The sequence below is a fragment of the Mandrillus leucophaeus genome, unplaced genomic scaffold (genome assembly GCF_000951045.1).
Source record: "Mandrillus leucophaeus isolate KB7577 unplaced genomic scaffold, Mleu.le_1.0 Scaffold549, whole genome shotgun sequence".
In the NCBI taxonomy this organism is placed as follows: Eukaryota; Metazoa; Chordata; class Mammalia; order Primates; family Cercopithecidae; genus Mandrillus; species Mandrillus leucophaeus.
The window spans coordinates 1,892,779-1,912,361 of NW_012105908.1; the positions used below are offsets into that span (position 1 = coordinate 1,892,779).

The following is a 19,583-nucleotide window of genomic DNA, read 5'->3' on the forward strand; positions in this document are numbered from 1 at the left end:
AAAAAAAGTTGATTAATGGGTACAAATACAGAGTTAGATAGAAGAAATAAATAAGACCTACTATTCTAGATTAGTAGGGTGGCTATAGTTTACAATAAACTATTCTATATTTCAAAATAGCTAGAAGAGAATAATTTGGATATTTCTAGCATAGAGACAAGACAAATAATTAAGGTTATGGATATTCCAATTATTCTATTTGTTCTTTACAAATTATACTAATGCATTAAATTATCACATCTATATAACACGGAACTGTGCATTATCTATTATGCATCGATAAAACATTGTTTAATAAAAAATGTGGCTAGTCTGAATTAAGATGTGCTGTAAGTGTAAAATACACGCCGGATTTTTAATAATTGTTATAAAAAATACAAAATCTCAATAATTTTTATTTCAATTACATGTTAAAATGATTATTTTAGAGATACTGGGCTAAATAAAATGTTATTAAAATTATTTTCACCTTTATTAATGAAACTTATGGATAATTTTAAATTACATATTTGGTTCACATTATATTTCTATTAGATGGCATTGTCATGGAATATATGTCTTTGAAAATAACTATGCTTAAAATTAAATCATGGGAAATATTTAATCAATATCAATACCCAATACTAGAGTGCTAGAAAATGTATTTGGTTAAAGCTTTGGTCTTAGTTTTTGCCTACCAGTTAATAGATGTGCAAAATTTGACACACCATTTAAAATCTATTAACCTCAGTTTCTGTAAAATCAAGATAATAGTTATATTGCTTACCTCACAGGGTTGTCATAAATATAAATAATTATTTCATTCATTCAAAAAATATATCAAAGGTCTAAGAGGTGGTGGGCCAGGGATACTGAGAACATTAAGCTGTTGTACCTTCCCCCATGGGGCTTACTATCGAAATTACAGAATGTTACAGGGGCAATGATAGAACTGTTACAAAGTATCCTGTGACTGGCACTCTGCTTAGAGGTCAAGGGAAAGTTCAGCAGAGGACTTGGCGTCTGATCCGGCCCCGTGAACCTGAATCAGAGTAAACCAGGTAGAGAAGTCAAGGAACACCTTGTCTTCAAGTCTCTAAGGTATAAAAGAGCAGGATACGCTCAAGGAAAAATAGGGGTGGTTAAGGTATTGGGAAGTAAAGGAGGAGAGGTAGTGCCTTGTCTGCAGTATGGATGGCTCTGGTTAGAAGGTTCTGATGCTGGGAGAGAGAGGAGAAAAGAGGACCCACAGTCACTCACGAGCTTTTGCTGATGGTGTCTATATTCTAATATAATTTTGGAATCTTTCTTTTCTTCTTAGAGAAAAGATGTTAGGAAAAGTTAGAAATACAAATTAATAGGATTTAATAGAATAGTATTCAATAATTAATTTCTAGAAAAATTATGTGGAGTGATTTTTTTTTAACATCTGTTCAGCTCTTTAGGTTAGACCAGTGCCTTACAAAAGGGTCCACATTCTCAACAGGACAATTGCACGGTTGCCTGGGGGAAGGGGCAGCTTCACAAAACAACCTAAGCCTGTAAGAAGTCATTTACATCTACCAGTATTTCCAAAGACTGAATTAGTTGCCAGAGATTAATGTATTTCAAAGTTATCTGTAGCAATACTGCAGTCAGTATGATAGGTGATTTAAAATTTTCTATGGTACTATATTTATTTATATGAAAATCACAATGAAGATAATGGGGTATGAATAGTACTTTCAAGATTATATGTTTGCACATAACATACTTATAAAAGGCATTTTCAGAAGCAAAAATTATGGCTGCTTTTTAATGTTTGTATTTTTAATGCACTTTTTACAGAGATTGCTGTTTCAAGAACAATAAAAATAAACATTAACTAGTCTCAAAACGATTTAGAAGATGTGGGCATACTATAGAATCTAAAAAATGAAATAATGCTTTATTTTCACCATTACATTTATATTACTTAATAAAACAATATGCCATAAATAAAAGTAGAGAGACCCATTTTTTTAAACCTCAAACAGTAAGATAAAACCATGCTATTGAATAGACAATTCTTATTGTTTTCCTTTCAAATCATAGAACAAATGAGAAGATTAAAAGGATATTTTTCAGCAAAAGTCTAGTATTTACAACAAATGGCTTTAAACGACAAAATAAATTGATACTTCCGTGCTTCTGATTGAAGAAATTATTGATGATACTAAGGAAGGATTCTTTTAACAAGATAATATTCTTTCTCTGTTGCCAACAAAGTTCCTACTAAGTATTGTAATTACTTTCTGCTTTTCTGCTTTCTGGTCATAATCTCATTTTTTCAAGGTCCCCTATCCTCTAGAAGAACTGCTCCTATCCCCCGGAAGACCTCAAAAGGGAAAAACCAGGAACTGCTTTGTCTTTAGTTAGAATTTGTTCAAGTCTAGCTTCCTTCAAATACTCTCTAGAAGCAACAGCAGCAACAATCTCATTACATAGGGTTCCAGATGAAAATGTGAATCAGGCAGTTTTAAAACACAAGAAAGAATCACCACGAATCACCTCGCAAGAGTCAACAGTGGGCCAGGGCCACATCCTCCTGTTACGTAGCATTCTGCTTTCTATCTGTGTATATGGAGGGGCTGCTTCAGTATGATTACCATATTATGTCTCTGCCAAAACAGAGATCACACCTCTTGTGTTCTTTAGTTTTGTTTTTCAGAGGTTATTCTCTTGTAAACACTGAATATTTACAAGGAACATTCAAAGGAGGGTTCATTAACTATAATCATAAAAATAATGTTTCCTTGATTTTAAAAACATGGCCTGTGTCCCTGTCATGCTGACCCTCTGAGTAACAGGAGAAATATCATAGAAAATGGCTGTGTGTTTGCCCCCTCTGTGTATTTCCTTATTCTCTTCCCCCATTTGTGATGAGTTCCTTCAGAGAAGGCACTGTTTTTCTTCTATGCATTCTTTGTAATGAATCGCAGTGCCCACTCAATAAATTTACGAATCCAGTACACACAGTAGTAGAAGTTGGTGGATGGACAAGCAGTAGCACCTTAGTCAATAGTCAGCCCTCCATAATATTCTTTGGAGAGTATTTGTTTAGTGAAAGGTACACAGTCTTAGAAATCAAATAAGAGGCCAGGCACAGTGGTTCACGCCTGCAATCCCAACACTTTAGGAGGCCAGGAGTTCACTTGAGGTCAGGAGTTCAAGACCAGCCTGGCCAACATGGCGAAACCCCATCTCTACTAAAAGTTCAAAAATTATCCAGGCATGGTGGCGTGCACCTGTAATCCCAGCTACTTGGGAGGCTGAGGTAGGAGAATTGCTTGAACCCGGGAGGCGGAGGTTGCAGTGAACCTAGATAACGGCACTGCACTCCAGCCTGGATGATAGAGCAAGACTCCGTCTCAAAAAAAAAAAAAGAAAAAGAAATCAAACAGAACCAGATTTAAGTTCCAACTTAAGACAATCATTGAGCAATTTAATTTTGACCCTTACTGTTTTATACACATAAAGTGAGGACAGTACTTCCAATGATATAGTGTTGTTTTGAGGACTGATTTAATGAATATACATAAAGAACGTCAATGTCTCATAATGCTTTCTTGGCTCATGAAAGCTCTCAGTCAATACGGATCTGTATTCCTCTAATATCTTGGACTTAATTCTCTTTAAACTGGGGTATTTGGCAATGTGCAAAGAGGGCCGCAAAGCCACCAGATAAACATGAGATCTTCCTGCTGCATATACTTTTCTTGGTGGCACTTAACTTTATTATATAAAATCTATTGTTTAGGGGTTCATTTAGTCAGCAAATGTTTTTCAGCACCTGTTGTATGGCAGCAGTCTATTGGAAGCAAGGGATAAAATAGTGAACAAGACAGGGACCTTCTAGTCTATTGGAAAGGAAGGAAGGAAGGAGGGAGGGAGAAAGGGAAGGAAGGAAGGAAGGAAGGGAGGGAGGGAGGGAGGGAGGAAGGAAGGAAGGAAACTATAAGTTCTGACAAGTGCCCTGAAGAAACGGAGATTGCAGCCATAGAAACTAGTTGGGGAAGGAGTCAACCTCTTTAGCTAGAGTGAGCAGAGGATTTTTAAAACAGGTGGCATTTAGGCTTTAAGAGAAGGAGACAGCCAAGCTGAGTTAGGGGACAGCAATGCAAAAGTCACCTGAAATCTTAAGGCCAAACATAAATTTCATATTTGTTAGTTGGGCAGCTTCCTTGACTTCCCTGCTACTCAAGGCTCTTCAGCAGATGTTTGGGGCACTTTGCCCAGGAGAAGTCCATGGATTCCACTGTGAGAGGTAGGAATGGTGGATAGAAAACACTCTCCTTTTCCCTATCTGTATTTAAGTTGGCAGCTTGCAAGGGCTATAACTAAGTACTCAGAATAACTTTGAAGGGAATAAGCTGATACATCTCAAATATGGAGGGAAAGATTGTATTTTAACTAGATTTATAAAGCTCCTAAGCTTTATGTGGCACTTGCATCAAGATAGAGATTCCCACTAATTAAAATCAAATAAAACTAAAGTTCTTCTTGGCATACTTTGATGCTTTCTTTTTGCCTCATGTGGTTGTATTACTACAGAATGGTAATTGTCTGTATGTATAGTCATAGGAAATCACAATTTAAAAATCTTACTAAATTACTGTAAATTTCACGAAATAGTTATAAATTTACTTTTTTAAAGGCTCTGGTTTCACCGGAAAAATCTAGAGAGAGAATTTAATTTAGTCAAGCTTCTTGAAGGAGGGATAATTTTATCTCACTTTATCTTTGTATTGCTAATGCCTTGCACAGTGCAAGGAACATAGTAATGTTCAACAGATACTTAATTAACTAAATTGAAGTTATAATTTCATATTGGAATTGATAAAGGGTACCAAAAATCTGTTGGGCTCAGATATTTGTCACTACAATTAAATTCTAGTAAAACAGAAGAATAGGTACACTCCATATATTACATGATTTTCTTCATAATAATTGGATTTGGCTAGTACTTTTGATTTCCTACATACTCTATACTTCTAACTCTTGTGAAATTCTGTTCCTGACAGATCCTTCATATTCTTGATAATGTGCCTAACAAAACGCCATAACACAATGAAGCTGAGAAGGCGAGAAGTAATTATAGCTCTTGGAGGAAGGATGAATAGCTATGTCCATGAAGCCTCTTTTGAAACTGTTCTAAGAAGAATTGTCCCTATTGCCCTAATGAAATTACTCAGAGAAAAAAAAAATGTGATTTCTTCAGATGTGATTTTATTTTCCTTAGGTTTTAAAATTGTTTTCTAAACCAAAGAAATTTTTTTTACAATCTTTAAATGAACAGTATGTTGCACACATAGAATGATACATCAATGTGAGATTCAAATATTCTTGACAGTGAACGACACTGTAATTTGGCTTTAGTCTCCTATTTACACATTTAAAGAAATGATAACACATACAATGAGAAGAGCAATTAAAAAACAAATTAAGTCAACCACCACTACTTGGGTTAATTTTATAGTATGTGTATATTTATGTATATATTTACTCTTCAAAAATAAATTAACTTTTCATTCCATTAAGCAAACTATATTACAATATGTAACATTCATTTCTATTGCGAATTTTTATCTAATAAAGACCACAGCATACTAGGCATAAACTGGGAGGAAATATTCCACTGTTGCTGTAGTAGATGTTTCTTTCATCACTAGGCTGAGATCTTTTCGTCCCGGTGGACAGCTTAAACTGCTTAGAAAAGAGTGGCATTCTCTTTTGATCTGTGGTGAAAGCAATAACGACTGGCCTTTAAACCACCTTATTGTGTCTGTGCTTTTCTGCTGGAATCTCTTTTACTTTGGGTTTCACATTTACCCCGATCAGTGACTGAGACCAGAGGAAAATGTGAATCAGGCAGTTTTAAAACACAAGAAAGAATCACCAGGAATCACCTTGCAAGGGTCAATAGTGGGTCAGGGTGACATCCTCCTGCTACGTCACATTCCACCTTCCATCTTTATATATGGAGGGGCCGCTTCAGTCTGACTACCATATTCTATTTCTGCTAAAATAGAGCAAAGCTCTTGGACACTCCAATTAAGAAGCAACGATGGAAAGTCAAATTAGGAACGAAGGCAGTTGACTTTACGATTTACAAACAGCAGGAAGGAATGAGCATCAAAAGTTTAAATTATTCATAATTTAATTTGAAAGATGAAGTTAAAAAAGGCGGGACTGTAATGAAAAAACACAGACTTATGGACTGTTTTGTATCTGCAGGGAAATTGGAATTAGGCTTCTATAATTCTCCTTTGATTTACGTGTTCAGAAAAATTGTTCTCAGATATCCTTCACCAATATTTCCTTCTCCCCGAGTGCTTTCCATAAATATTTATGTGAAAATTGATTTGACTCTCTTCTAGATTTTCTGGCCTGCTTGCCTGTTCGATTTTTTTCCCCTGCCAAAATGAAACACTGAATGACAGAGCGGTTAAACAGCTACATATTCAGGCTGTAGTAGACTGAACTCTCATGCGCGATACCTGAAGACCCACAGGTAAGCTCCACGTCCGATCTAGGACTATGATACCACTTCAGAGCCTCCATGGCTGAACTTCCTCACAGAGATTTAAGTTGTTAGAAATGTACTTGTCATTTCCACCCAGAAGTTAACTACGGTTGTTTCTTACTTTCTTGATTGTAGCTTTTACATGGTGAAAAAATATTCCTTTGCTATAATAAGTTGAATGTGCTTATGAAATGAAGAAAATAGACCTATCATTCTAGTTATCAAATCTCCAGGGGAAACACTTTGTTTGTCTAAAAGCTGCTCATTAGTGTACATCCCTTTTTTGGTCCTTTCTGGAGTGAAGCACATTCTTTGCTGATGTAAATGCAGTGTCAACTCCTTGAATTCAAGTTGGAATTTCAACAAGAGAGACGAAGCCCAGAGATTCTACTTATGTCATAATTTACTATTTGGACACATTCATATGATTTTAAAAGAGGTCTGTGCTTATTTCCCACTTAGCTGCCAGGTGGTTCAGGGTTATATATAGTGAAGTCCCAAATATAAAAGTGGTAATGGACAAAAATTATACACATTTGATGCTACAAGCATTTCTCAGAATGGCTAGAACAAATTCTGCCTCGTTGTTTGGTTGGACAGCTGATAGGCCCGGCACACTCACTAAAGACATTTTCCTGACAAAATTCTAGCCAGTCATTCTTGCCAGAAGGCCCAGTGTAAAGGCCTCCTTGCAAATCTCCCCAAGAGTTGGAAGAACAGCAGATGACTATATCCCAGAGATCCAATGCCCATCCTAAGCACAAATGAAGCTGAGATCTTGGGTGTCTGAATAATGAACTGAAACTGGTTCTCAACAGATTATAGAAAAGTGAGTATATAAAAATGGAAATAATGCTGGCAACAATGCAGATAAGGGTAGCATCACACTATTGCCTTTAGAGGCATTATTTGACAAGAGACTTCAAAATCGGGCTTTAAAGATGTAAACTCGGAGAAAAGTGTTAGCTTTCAAGTCCAGCAATACACTATCTACAGGATATGAAGAATACACACAGTGGAATCACACAAAGGGCTTTGAAGGGGTTCCTTTCTATGTATAAGTATGTAAATGACCGTATGAAGTGAGGACTGATATGGAGATTTCGGAATGTCGTATCCATAATGACTGTTCAAATGAAAAGTACAACAACAGCTGCTAAAGAGTTGGTAAGATGTGGTGATTCAAGAGTGGTTAGCTGTTAGTTTACATAGTCATTAAAATAAGAAATTCCACAAATAAAGCTGTCAAGTATTCAGATTTATACAGAACATTTCCAAATACAAAAGCTATACAAATAAATCACTACCCTCATATATGCCTTATTTTCGAGAGGCCTTACCTTCTAAGCAGATGTGTCAGTAAAGGTGCAATCTTTTGCTTAATTCCTGCTTAACTTATAAGATACATTTCAAGATAAAGACTGGTTATGCAAAGCAATTTCTTTCTGTGTAAGACCAATCTTACAAAATGGAGATAAACTCGACAGCATGGCTGCATGAGGACTAGAGAAAACCCAACGAACGTTTCCAATTTTCAAAATGCAGGTCATATTCTGATTTAACATCATACTGTATCCATCAGCTTTGCATCCATGATTCAACGACACTTATGGCATGTTTAAATTTATAGGGGTGAGGCAAAGCTCTCCAAACAACTTTTATACATAAACAGGAAAACATTTTCTCAGGGAGACTTACCCGCTCTTTCTTTGGGTCTCTTATCGGAGAGCACCTGTAAAAAAAAAAAAAAAAACAAAAAAACAGTATCACTCTTAATATCTCAAAATTATACCACTTTTGTCAAAAATATTGAGTTTGAGACAAAAAATAAGATTGTAAAATTAGAACCAAATGGCCTCCAGAAATGAAAATAAAATGCCAACTGAGGCATGAAGATTGAATGATTTTAGGAACCACACAAATCATCAGGAATCATAAAAGTCATCAAAATACTCATTCATGGGGAAGATGCATTACATTTATTTTTCTCTGACTTAAGTAAAGATTTATACAACACAGGCCTTGTGCAGTGGCTCATGTCTGTAATCCCAGCAATTTGGCAGGCCTAGGTGGAAGTTCCAGGCTTAAGCTGAGTTTGAGACCAGACTGGGCAACATAGCGAGACACCCTGCTCTACAAACAATTTTTAAAATTAGCCGAGCATGGTGGCATGTGCCTGCAGTCGCAGCTACTTGAAAGGCTGAGGTGGGAGGATCTCTTGAGCCTGGGAGACAGAGGTTGCAGTGAACCGTGATTGTGTCACTGCACTCCAGCCTGAGCGACAGAACGAGGGGAAAAAAAAAAAAGATTTACATGATAGCATGTGTCTATTTAGTAACTGAGAAGAAGACTAAAGTCTAGTTTTTATCCACTGCTCCAGGGCCCTGGAGCCATCAACAGTCTCCTTAGTGCTAAACCCAGGCCCTGCCTCACTGTGTCTCTCAGTGACATCACAGGCCCTAACTCAGCTGACTACTCCTCCCTTCCGAAACTTTATCCTTCTAGCCTTCTGAATCCCATGCTGTCCTTGCTGTCTTTTCTACCCCTCTGCTTGTTCCTTATCATTTTCATGGTAGACTCTCCTTTTGTCATATGCTTGTCTTATATGTTGATTTCATTTACTTTAGTTTTATTTTGTTTTGTTAGGGATGGGTCCTGGCCCTTCTTCTCTTCTCACTTTGTACCTGCTTCCAGGGTGATCTCATCTACTTTCCATCCATATTCTGATAACCTTCAGATTTAGATCTCCAACTTAGGGGTCTTTCCTTAAGCTCCAGGAAAATAGAGCAAATTTTTTTTTTTTTTTTTTTTTTTTTTTTTTTTTAAGGTAGAGTCTCACTCTGTCACCCAGGGCCAGGCTGGTCTCGAACTCCTGACCTCAAGTGATCCGCCCACCTCAGCCTCTCAAAGTGCTGGGATTATAGGCATGAGCCACAGTGACTGACCACGAGCAAACTGTTGATTGCACATTTGCATTTGGACATTTCACATCAGATACCTCAAACTCCGTGTCCAAAACTCAACATCCTCTCCTCCCCTCCCACCTCCTCCTCCACCTCCTTGTCCACACACACATACAGATCCCCTTTCTGTGTTCCCTCTGTCTTGGTGAATAGTGTTTCCATCTACCTGTTTGTTCAAATCAGAAACTCAAAGATCACCCTTGACTCCTTCCTGTCCTCACTGAATCCTGCTGAAGCCTACTTCCAAATGTTGCTTGAATCCATCTGCTTCTTTTCATCCCTGCTGCCACCTCCTGGGCAACATTCAGGTAATACCTAGAAAACTGCAGTAGTTTCCTAACTTCTTAGTCCAATTCTAGTCTTATTTCTCTCCAACCTATTCTCAGCCAGTGTGATTGCTTCAAAAACAATGTGATCACTTCCATCTTCTTAAAATCCTTCAGTGATTCGCCATTACTCTAAGAATAAATACAGTTGTGTGGTTAAGATCATATGTTTAGCAATCAGAATGACAGTTGCTAGCTGTAGACCTTAAAAAAGTGATTACATTTCTCTAAGCCTCATTTCCTCATCAGTAAAATGGGGTTGCTTTGAGGAGTAAGTACAAAAATTCAGGGGATGTCCTGAGCCCCACGTGTAGCAGAGAAAAGGTATACAATACATATTGGTTGATTATTCTGAAGGAAATTCTGAAAAACAGACGCTTATGTTTATTAACTTTTCCAAAGTATCTGGTAAACAGTACTCTACAAGGGTCAGTCAGGAAAGAGGCAAAATGATGACGCAGTTAAAGCTTTGTCCTTGATACCACAGTTCCTTCCCATCCCATTGTTTGTGTCTCTCCCTATATTCTATGCCTGTGCTTATACTTGCCCCAGGAAAAAGCAAATCCACAAAAGAGTTGATGAGTGACAATAAGATCCACTTTCCCCAAGGATATTCACATATTAAAGGGACATCATTTAACAATAAACACCAATAAATGAACCTGTAATGGTGCAACTTCAGACATCTGTGACACACAGAGGAGAAAAGATCCCTCTATATTTTTAAACTAGTATCAGTGGTTCTGACTTGGTCTGGAAGCAAATATATTTAATGACTATTTGACCTGGAATGAGAAATAAACTTAGAAAGTAGAGTAGGTTGTATTACTTGAACACAATAAAATATTAAACATTATTTTCTAAATACAATAATGTTCTGACAATCATATAAATTAGAAATAACCCAGTAGAATTCTTCCAGTTCAACCTTTTAAAAATTCTCACTTATGAGCTAAGAGCAATTGCTGCCGAAAAATTTAAGCCTCAGGGCTTGAAAAGGAAACAAAACACAGAAGTATGCTTTCTCAACCACATCTTGAGATGGAGTGCTAACACAGCTACTCATACATTAATAATAATAATAATAATAAATAATCCTTGGCACAAGAACTGAAAGTCAGATTACTTGATTCCAAAATAAATCAACGCAACCCAACTGAAATAGGAATTCCAGGGAGAATATTTGACAAAAGTATGGCCAAGCATTATTTTGTCCTAAATGTAGACTATTTAAAAGGTACACAGAGTGTGAATTTGATAAACATGTATATGTGTACAGAATATGAGCATCTATCTCAAGGGTATCATGATGAGCAAAAAGGAGAAACTAATGATCTGAAATTAAAGCGACAAAAGTTAGTTTTGAAAAATGAAAAATACTTGAAAAATAGTACTGAAGTTCAAAGATGTTAGAGATATTTAAAAATGAGCCCCTCATGTATCTACCATTTTAGTAGTACATAAAACATCACAAGCAGAGACATAGGGGCCCTCATTTCCCAGGAAAATTGATGAGGCAAAAAATAAATACATAACACCCATTTTCTGTAATACGTTAATTGTAAAACATTCATAAATATAATGGTGAACATATTCTTCTTTCTGGATTGTATAGCAATATTTTAACATAATATTTTTCATTTAAAATCACAGGTTGCCAGGGGCTAGGGGAAGAAGGAATAGGGAGTTATTGATTAATTGGTACAGGGTTCAGTTTTACAAGATGAAGAGTTCTGGAGATGGACAGTGGTGATGGTCGCATAGCAATCTGAATGTTCTTAATACCACTGAACTGTACACTTAAAATGGTTAGGATGATAAATTTTATGTTACGTGAATTCATAACAATAAAAAGGTCCCCCCCCCAAAAAAAAATACACTAGAAGCACACACTCTATTGCAACCCAGTATGTTGAACCTCCTGCTGCTTTCTACTTCAAACCCCTCTGTTTGGAAATCCAAATAGAAACTCTTTAGAACTTAGCAATATAACACATTAAGAGGATATCTCAGCCATGTGCGGTGGATCACGCATGTAATCCCAGCACTTTCTGAAGCCAAGGCGGGTGGATCACTAGGTCAGGAGTTCAAGACCAGCCTGGCCAACATGATGAAACCCCGTCTCTACTGAAAATACAAAAATTAGCTGGGCATGTGACGTGCGCCTGTAATCCTAGATACTTGGGAGGCTGAGGCAGGAGAATCATTTGAACCAAGGAGGTGGAGGCTGCAGCGAGTCGAGCTGAGATTGTGCCACCGCACTCCAGCCTGGGAGACAGAGCAAGACTCAGTCTCAAAAAAAAAAAAGAAAAAAAAAAAGAAAGAAAAAAAAGAGGATATCTCTAAGATCCAAAATGCAACTTATGGATAGACAATTTTAGAAAACTGCTACTATTGGGGGGATAGTTATTCATACTAACCTAATAATCCTGAGATTATAGCTAGCTCTATAAACATGAAGGAAGGGTACACTTTGGAGCAGATGTGAAATGATGTCACTTATTCACTGATGTCAGTATAGTTAGATTACGTGTCTCTCGACCGCCAGTGGGTTTTCTCTGGGTATTTTATTCACTAAACATTTGCCGAGTGCTTAGTCAGTATATAGATAAACACATTTCTAGCACTATGGTAGGTGCTTAACCCTTTCTGTTGTATAGGTGGCTTGGAGCAGGTAAGTGGTCTATATTGGAGATTCAGGAACTCTAGAACTGTAAGAATTATCTCATGGATAATTCATGGATAACTATTAGAATTATCTCATGGATAATTCTCATGGAAAAAACATGACTGTAGTCTTGCCATTTATCACAGACCACAGATAGCATAAACCACATTTGGGTGGCTTCATTTCCTTCTCAATTAGCTGTAAATTCCTTTGAGGTACATTTAAGGGTAATTTGCAGGCCAGGTGCAGTTGCTCACACCTGTAATCCCAGTACTTTGGGAGGCCAAGGTGGGAGGATTACTTGAGGCAGGGAGTTTGGAATTAGCCTGGGAAACAGGAGATCCTGTCTCTACAAAAAAAAAAAAAAAAAAGAAAAAGAAAGAAAAAATTAGTCAGTGTGATGGCTCACATCTGTAATCCCAGCCACTAGAGAGACTGAGGCAGGAGGATCACTTGAACCCAGGAAGTTGAGGCTGCAGTGAGCCAGTGTTCGCACCCCTGCACTCCAGCCTGCATGGTAGAGTGAGATCCTGTCCCTAAAAATAATAATAATATAACAGTAAAAACTTTTAAAAAGTCATTTGCCTCATTTGCTGAGATCCCCCAGAAAGTGTTAATTTTGTAATACCTCCAAAGCCATGGTAATTATAAATCCATGTTCATGCAGGCAGTCTAAAAACATCTTAGGTATTTATTTTATGATAAGGCTGGATATAAAATGCAATCACTTTTTGAAACAAATGTACCCAGTAATGTATCCTTTGTCCACATAGCCAAATATGACAGATTAAAATACAGAACTGCACTAAGTAACCATAAAAACATCCAGATAATTTTTTGGGGGGGAGAGGCTATGTCCCCTAGGGCTTGTAATGATCAATCAAGTCAATGAATACATTAACTACTATTGTACTAGTCAAACTAGAGAGCAGTTTCAACACCTGCTGTTCCTGAAAAACAAAGGGCCCATTTGTTCCTAATGTCCTCATGTTAACCTTTAAAACCAAGAGCAGTAGATAAAAATCCCAGAGTAAATAAATTCTCATGTAAACATGGAAGCTATTTTATTATCTGCCCTTTACTTTATTCAGAACCCACCTGCTGGTTTCAAACTCAATAGATTATGTTCAGTAGTAACCTTGATTTGAATATTCTGGATAATGTCTAAGTAACAATGAGTAGAAAAGGTTAATCACTAGATTACCACTAGAAAGTTAGTTTCCTTGGGCAAGTGTATGGGATGTATCACACACCGAGTTTGGCCCAAATAATGTATGGCTGACTTTGTTATAGGTGAATTATATCTCAGATAACCTTTTCCTAAATTACCCTTGTCTTAGTTCATTTGTGTGTTGCTAGAAAGAAATACCTGAGGCCAGATATATGTTTATTTGGCTCACAGTTCTGGTATCTTGAAAAGTTCAAAACTGGGCAAGGGCCTCAGGCTGTTTCCACTCCTGGCTGAAGGTGAAGGGGAGTTTGTATAGAGAGAGATCACAGGGAGAGAGGAAGCAGAAGAGGGGCCAGGTGCCAGGCTCTTTTTAACCACCAGCTTTCACAAGAACTAATAAAGTGAGAACTCACTCACCCCCCAACCCCAGTGAGGGCTTTAATCTATTCATGAGGGATCGGTCTCCGCGACCCAGACACCTCCCATTAGACACCCACCTCCAACATTGAAATTAAATTTCAACATGAGTTTTGAGGGATCAAACATCCGAACTATAGCACTCCTCATGTTAGCTACCCAATGGATCATGTGCAAATTATGCATAAAAAGTATAGGGTTTAAAAAAAGAAAATAAAATATTTCAAAGCATCATAATCTGTAATTCCAGAGTCATTTTGACAAGACAGTCTTAAAGAAGAAGTTAACCAAACTATCAGTTGATGAAGAAGTAAATGAAAATGTAATGTTCCTTATTTACCATACTAAATTCTCACTATTCCCTTTAAATTTGAATTCAAAATATTCCAAGCACAGCCTTGCAGGAAAGTTCCCAAAACTTTCTATTTCTACAAACATTCTATATAGTGATTTCTGTCTAATTATCAAAGCGATTCTTTCCCTGACTCAGGCTGAGAAACGGCTGTACTAACTCTTAGCTGGAAGGAAGGAAGAGACAGGGATGATCACAATTTCCTCACAAATAGCTATGTGATGAAAGCAAAAAAGGAAAAAAAAAAAAAGCCAAAATCACTTAAAAAGATAGATTATATAGTTTTAAATATCCTTTTTATTTTTGTTTAATCTTCCCTGATTTCCTATAGACCTGAGATATGTAATGCTTATTTTCATTGCTATATAAAAATCTCAATAAACTTTATACATAAAAGTCAAATGAAAATCCACTTTTGTGGACTGAAAAATATTTCAGTGTTGCCTATGATACATAAATCTGTTTCTAAATATAAATTTTGGTATATGTATATTAGCATTCATATATTTGAAATAGAAGGAGTAATACAGAATTGTAGACATTTAATCTAATGCAAAAACATGAGTCTTTACTAGTTCAGTGAGTCTAAAATGATGTTATTTAATAAACCATAGCATTTTAATAAGCATTCTTGACATCTGGTGCTAATAAAAAGGACTTTATGTTTTACAGTTAACATTTAAGGAAAATACATGACTGTAGTTTTGCTATTTATCATAGATCACAGATGGCATAGCCCACATTTGGGTGGCTTCATTTCCTTCTTGATTAGTTTACATAAAGAGGCTACTTGTTCTCTCTCTTTGTGTGTATATTTTATATAGGATTTGGGCCAAATCCCAGACATTAATACATGAACAAAGAAAGGAATTCATTAAATTTAATGTGAAGTTTCTGAATAACAAAACTGGATCCAGTGTAGTTAATAGATTTTTCTGGATCCAGTTTAGTTAATAGATTCATTCTAAAACAAGGATCCAAGGAATTTTGCATTTGGAAAAATATTTGAAGTAAGATTTCTGGAAATGCAAGACACCACAAGGACCTAAAAACTTCCGTCTCTTGTACAACTATATGCCCCAGGCAAATACTAACCAGTCCTTCTATCCAGGGCAGCTTCTTCCAGGAGCCTGTGTGCAAGCCAGCAGCTGGGCGTGATGCTGCTGCAACACCTAGACAGGGATGGAGGCTTCCAGGTGCTCTCCTTGCCTCTGGCTAGCCCTTTTCCAACCATGAAACTGACATATGGGCTTCCCTTTTCCTACTTGCTCAGACTTTTTGTGTTCTTCCCTTTGGATCCTTTGCTGAGTGTCCTGCTCCAACTTGGACATTAGACTTCAGTTGTACTCTGACTCTCATTAACCCCAACTTACCATTTCCTTACACTTTCCTCTGGAAAATGTCATGCTTATCTGGAAGCATCAGTGCAAGAGTATAAAACGTATGTTACATGACTTTTCACTAGATTTTGTTAGAATGATTGAAAATTAATTATTACATTTACCAGATAGTAATAACAGAAACAGTATGCTGTAAGATGCTCAATAAGACACACAGAAGCTCAGACTGAAAACCCAATGGATTAATTTGTGAGAAATGCAGAGATAGGAGTGTTAATTAGCTCAAAATCAAACAAGTTTTATTCTCAGAATTCTTTAATTCTGAAAATGAGAGAAATAAGATATAGATATATATGTAAACACCACTAGAAAGCAATTAAATGCAGAATTTTTGCAATACAGAATTAACTGATTGAGATAATAGGCACAATTAATTTTTAGAATACCTTAAAGTTAGTGAAAGAGGTTGGGTATGCTATTGAAAATCTGACTAGATTAGAATAAAATTGAATTCTTTTTTAAACTAAATTATTGTTATTATTATTAAATTTTTATTGATACATAATAATTGTACATACTTATGGGATATGTGATGTGTCAATATGTGTTCATTGTGTTATGAGCAAATCAGATTACAATAGCATATCCAGCACCTTAAATATTTATCTTTTCTTTTTATTGTATACATTCAAAACCCTCTCTTCTAGGTTTTTCGAAGTATGATATATTATTGTTAACTCTCCTATTCTCCCTCCTCACTACACTTCCCATCCTCTGGTAACCACTATTCTATTCTTATGAGAACAACTTTTTTAGATTTCATATAAGTGACATCATGAAGTATTTATCTTTCTGTTCCTGACTTATTTCACTCAATGTAATTTAACAGGTTCATCCATGTTGCCACAAGTGACAAAATATTCTTTTTTTATGGCTGAATAGTATTCTATTGTGTATATATACTGTATTTTTAAGTTCATTCAACCACTGAGGGGATTTAGGTTCTTTACTTACCTTGGCTGTTGTGAATTGTACTGCGATAAACACAGGAGTGCAAATATCTCTTTGACATATTGACATCATTTCCTTTGGATATATACCCAGTAGTGGGATTGCTAGAGTGTAGGGTAGTTCTATTTCTAATTTTTTTTGAGGAACCGCCATACTGTTTTCCATAATGGCTGAACTAATTTACATTTCTCCTACCAATGTGTAAGTGTTCCCTTTTCTCCACATCTTCACCAACAATTGTTACTGTTTGTCTTTTTGATAATAGTCATCCTAACTAGAATGAAGTGGTATCTATTCGCATTTCCCTGATGATTAAAAATGTTGAGCATTTTTTCATATATTTCTTGACCATTTGTATGCCTTCTTTTAAGAAATGTAAAGTCAGGTCTTTTGCTCATATTTTAATTGAGTTTTGTTGTTGAGTTGTTTCAGTTCCCTATATATTTTGGATATTAACCTCTCATCAGATGCATAGTTTGCAAATATATTCTCTCACTCTGCATTCTGTCTCTTTGCTTTGTTGATTGTTCTACTGTTCTGAAATGCTGTGCTTAAAAAAAAAAAAAAAAAAAAAAGGTTGATGTTAATCCCATTTGTCTATACTTGCATTTGTTGTTATGCTTTTGACGTTTTTATCCAAAAAAATCCTGGTGTAGGATATTTTTCACGGACATTTTCTCCTGTATTTTCTCTTTTAACAGCTTTGTAGTTTTGGGTCTTACATTTAAGTTTTTAATTCATCTTGAGTTGATGTTTGTCTATGGTGAGAGATAAAGGTCTAGTTTCATTCTTCTGCAAGTGTTTAACCAGTTTTCCTAACATTATTTATTGAAGAGACATTCCTTTCTCCATTTTGTATTTTTGGCACCTTTGTCAAAAGTTAGTCGGCTGTAGATCCATGGATTTATTTCTGGACTTTCGATTCTGTTCCATCAGTCTATGTGTCTGTTTGCATGCCAGTACCATGTTGTTTTGGTTACCAACACTTGGTAGCATATTTTGAAGTCAGGTAGTCTAATGTCACCAGCTTTATTCTTTTTGCACAATATTTCTTTGGCTATTCAGGATCTTTTGTGGTTTCGTGCAAATTGTAGAATTATTTTTCTATTTTTGTGAAGAATGTCACTGGTAATTTGTTAGCAATTGCATTGAAACTGTAGACTGCTGTGAGTAGTATGGACATTTTAACAATATAAATTCTTGCAATTCATGAACACAGGATAACTTTCTATTTTTAGTGTCTTCCTCAATTTTTTTGTAGTTTTAATTGTAGATACCTTTTGTTTTGTTAGTTAAATTTATTCCTAGGTAATTTTTTGTAGCTATTGAAAATGGTATTGCCTTCTTGATTTCTTTTTCAGGTTCTTCACTGTTGGCATATAGAAATAAAACTGATTTTGTATGTTGATTTTGTATCCTACAACTTTACTTAATTTATTTATCAGTTCTAATAGTTTTTCTGTGTGTGTGTGTGTGTGTGAAGTATGGCATTTTCTATATGTAAAGATCATGCTATCTGCAAACAGGGACAGCTTGATTTCTACTCTTCCCACTTGGATTCCCTTTATTTCTTTCTTCTATCTGATTACTCTAGCTAGGACTTCCAGGACTGTGTTCAATAAAAGTGGTGAAAGTGGGCACTTTCTATTGTTTCAGATCTTAGAGAGAAAGCTTTCAGCTTTTCCCCTTTCAGAACGATGTTGCCTGTGAGCTTGTTATGTATGGCCTTTATTATGCTGAGGAATGTTCCTTCTATACCTAATTTGTTGAGAGTTTTTATTATGAAGAGATGTTAAATTTTATCAAATACTTCTATTGAGATAGTATGATTTTTGTCCTTCATTCTGTTAACATAATATATCATGTTTATTGATCTTCCTGTGTTGAACCATCCTTGCATCCCTAAAATGAATTCCACTTGATGATGGTGAATGACATTTTTAATGTGCTGCTGAATTTGGTTTGCTTATATTTTGTTGAGGATTTTTGTATCTATGTTCATTACAGATATTAACCTGTAGTTTTCCTTTTTTGTTGTGTTATTGAAATTTAGTTTTGTACCCTGAATGAGGTCACAGTCTAGGCTAGAAGACAGCTCTATATCAAAAAATTTACAAACTTATAGTCCTGTATGATTGTAACTTTTTTGTTTAGATATACAAGACATAATGGTTGCACAAGAGTCAGGAGTAGTGGATATCATGTAGAGAATCAGGGGAGGTTTACAGAGAGTAATATTTAAGATGGCTGTTGAAGAATATGTTCATCGGGAAAACACAGGGAGAGGGGAATTCCAGGGAGAAGAAACAACATGTACAAAGAAAGGAGCAGAAGAAAGCATGGCTGTTTGGTGAAATGCAGGTGAGGTTTGTTTTTTGTTTTTGTTTTATTTTTATTTTTATTTTTATTTTTATTTTTTATTTATTTATTTTTTTTTATGAAGCATAATTTAATCTGATGATTCAGAGCACCTCAAGATTGTGTTGTAACGTTTTCCTCATGCTGCGTGTTTAGGTGCCTGTAACAGAATTCTGGTTAGTAAAATATTGAAAAAAATTTCACATATAATTCACATTAAATGACTACAGATAGATACAATATGGGCATTTTGATGTGTCCATTTGTACCTGACCAGGGCACAATTTATAATATACTAAGAAAACTAAAATTAATTACAAAATGAGTATTTTTAGCACACTTAGTAACAGCTACTTGTTTTAAACTATTATTTCATTTTTGGTGACCAAATTGTATTTGACCATAATTAAAGAACACATAACCTTAAAATAATATTTAAGAAACATAGTTACAA

At 35.8% G+C, this 19,583-nt stretch overlaps 1 protein-coding gene across 1 annotated transcript in view; it reads right to left on the bottom strand.

Annotated features, from left to right (window-relative positions):
- The window catches only part of STARD13 (StAR-related lipid transfer (START) domain containing 13), a 583,251-nt gene that overhangs the window by 346,655 nt on the left and 217,013 nt on the right, over window positions 1-19,583 (bottom strand). Inside the window, exon 5 of the mRNA XM_011997821.1 lies at window positions 8,222-8,255. Within this exon, the coding sequence (XP_011853211.1) occupies window positions 8,222-8,255 (34 nt within the window). The remainder of the gene's footprint in view (window positions 1-8,221; window positions 8,256-19,583) is intronic.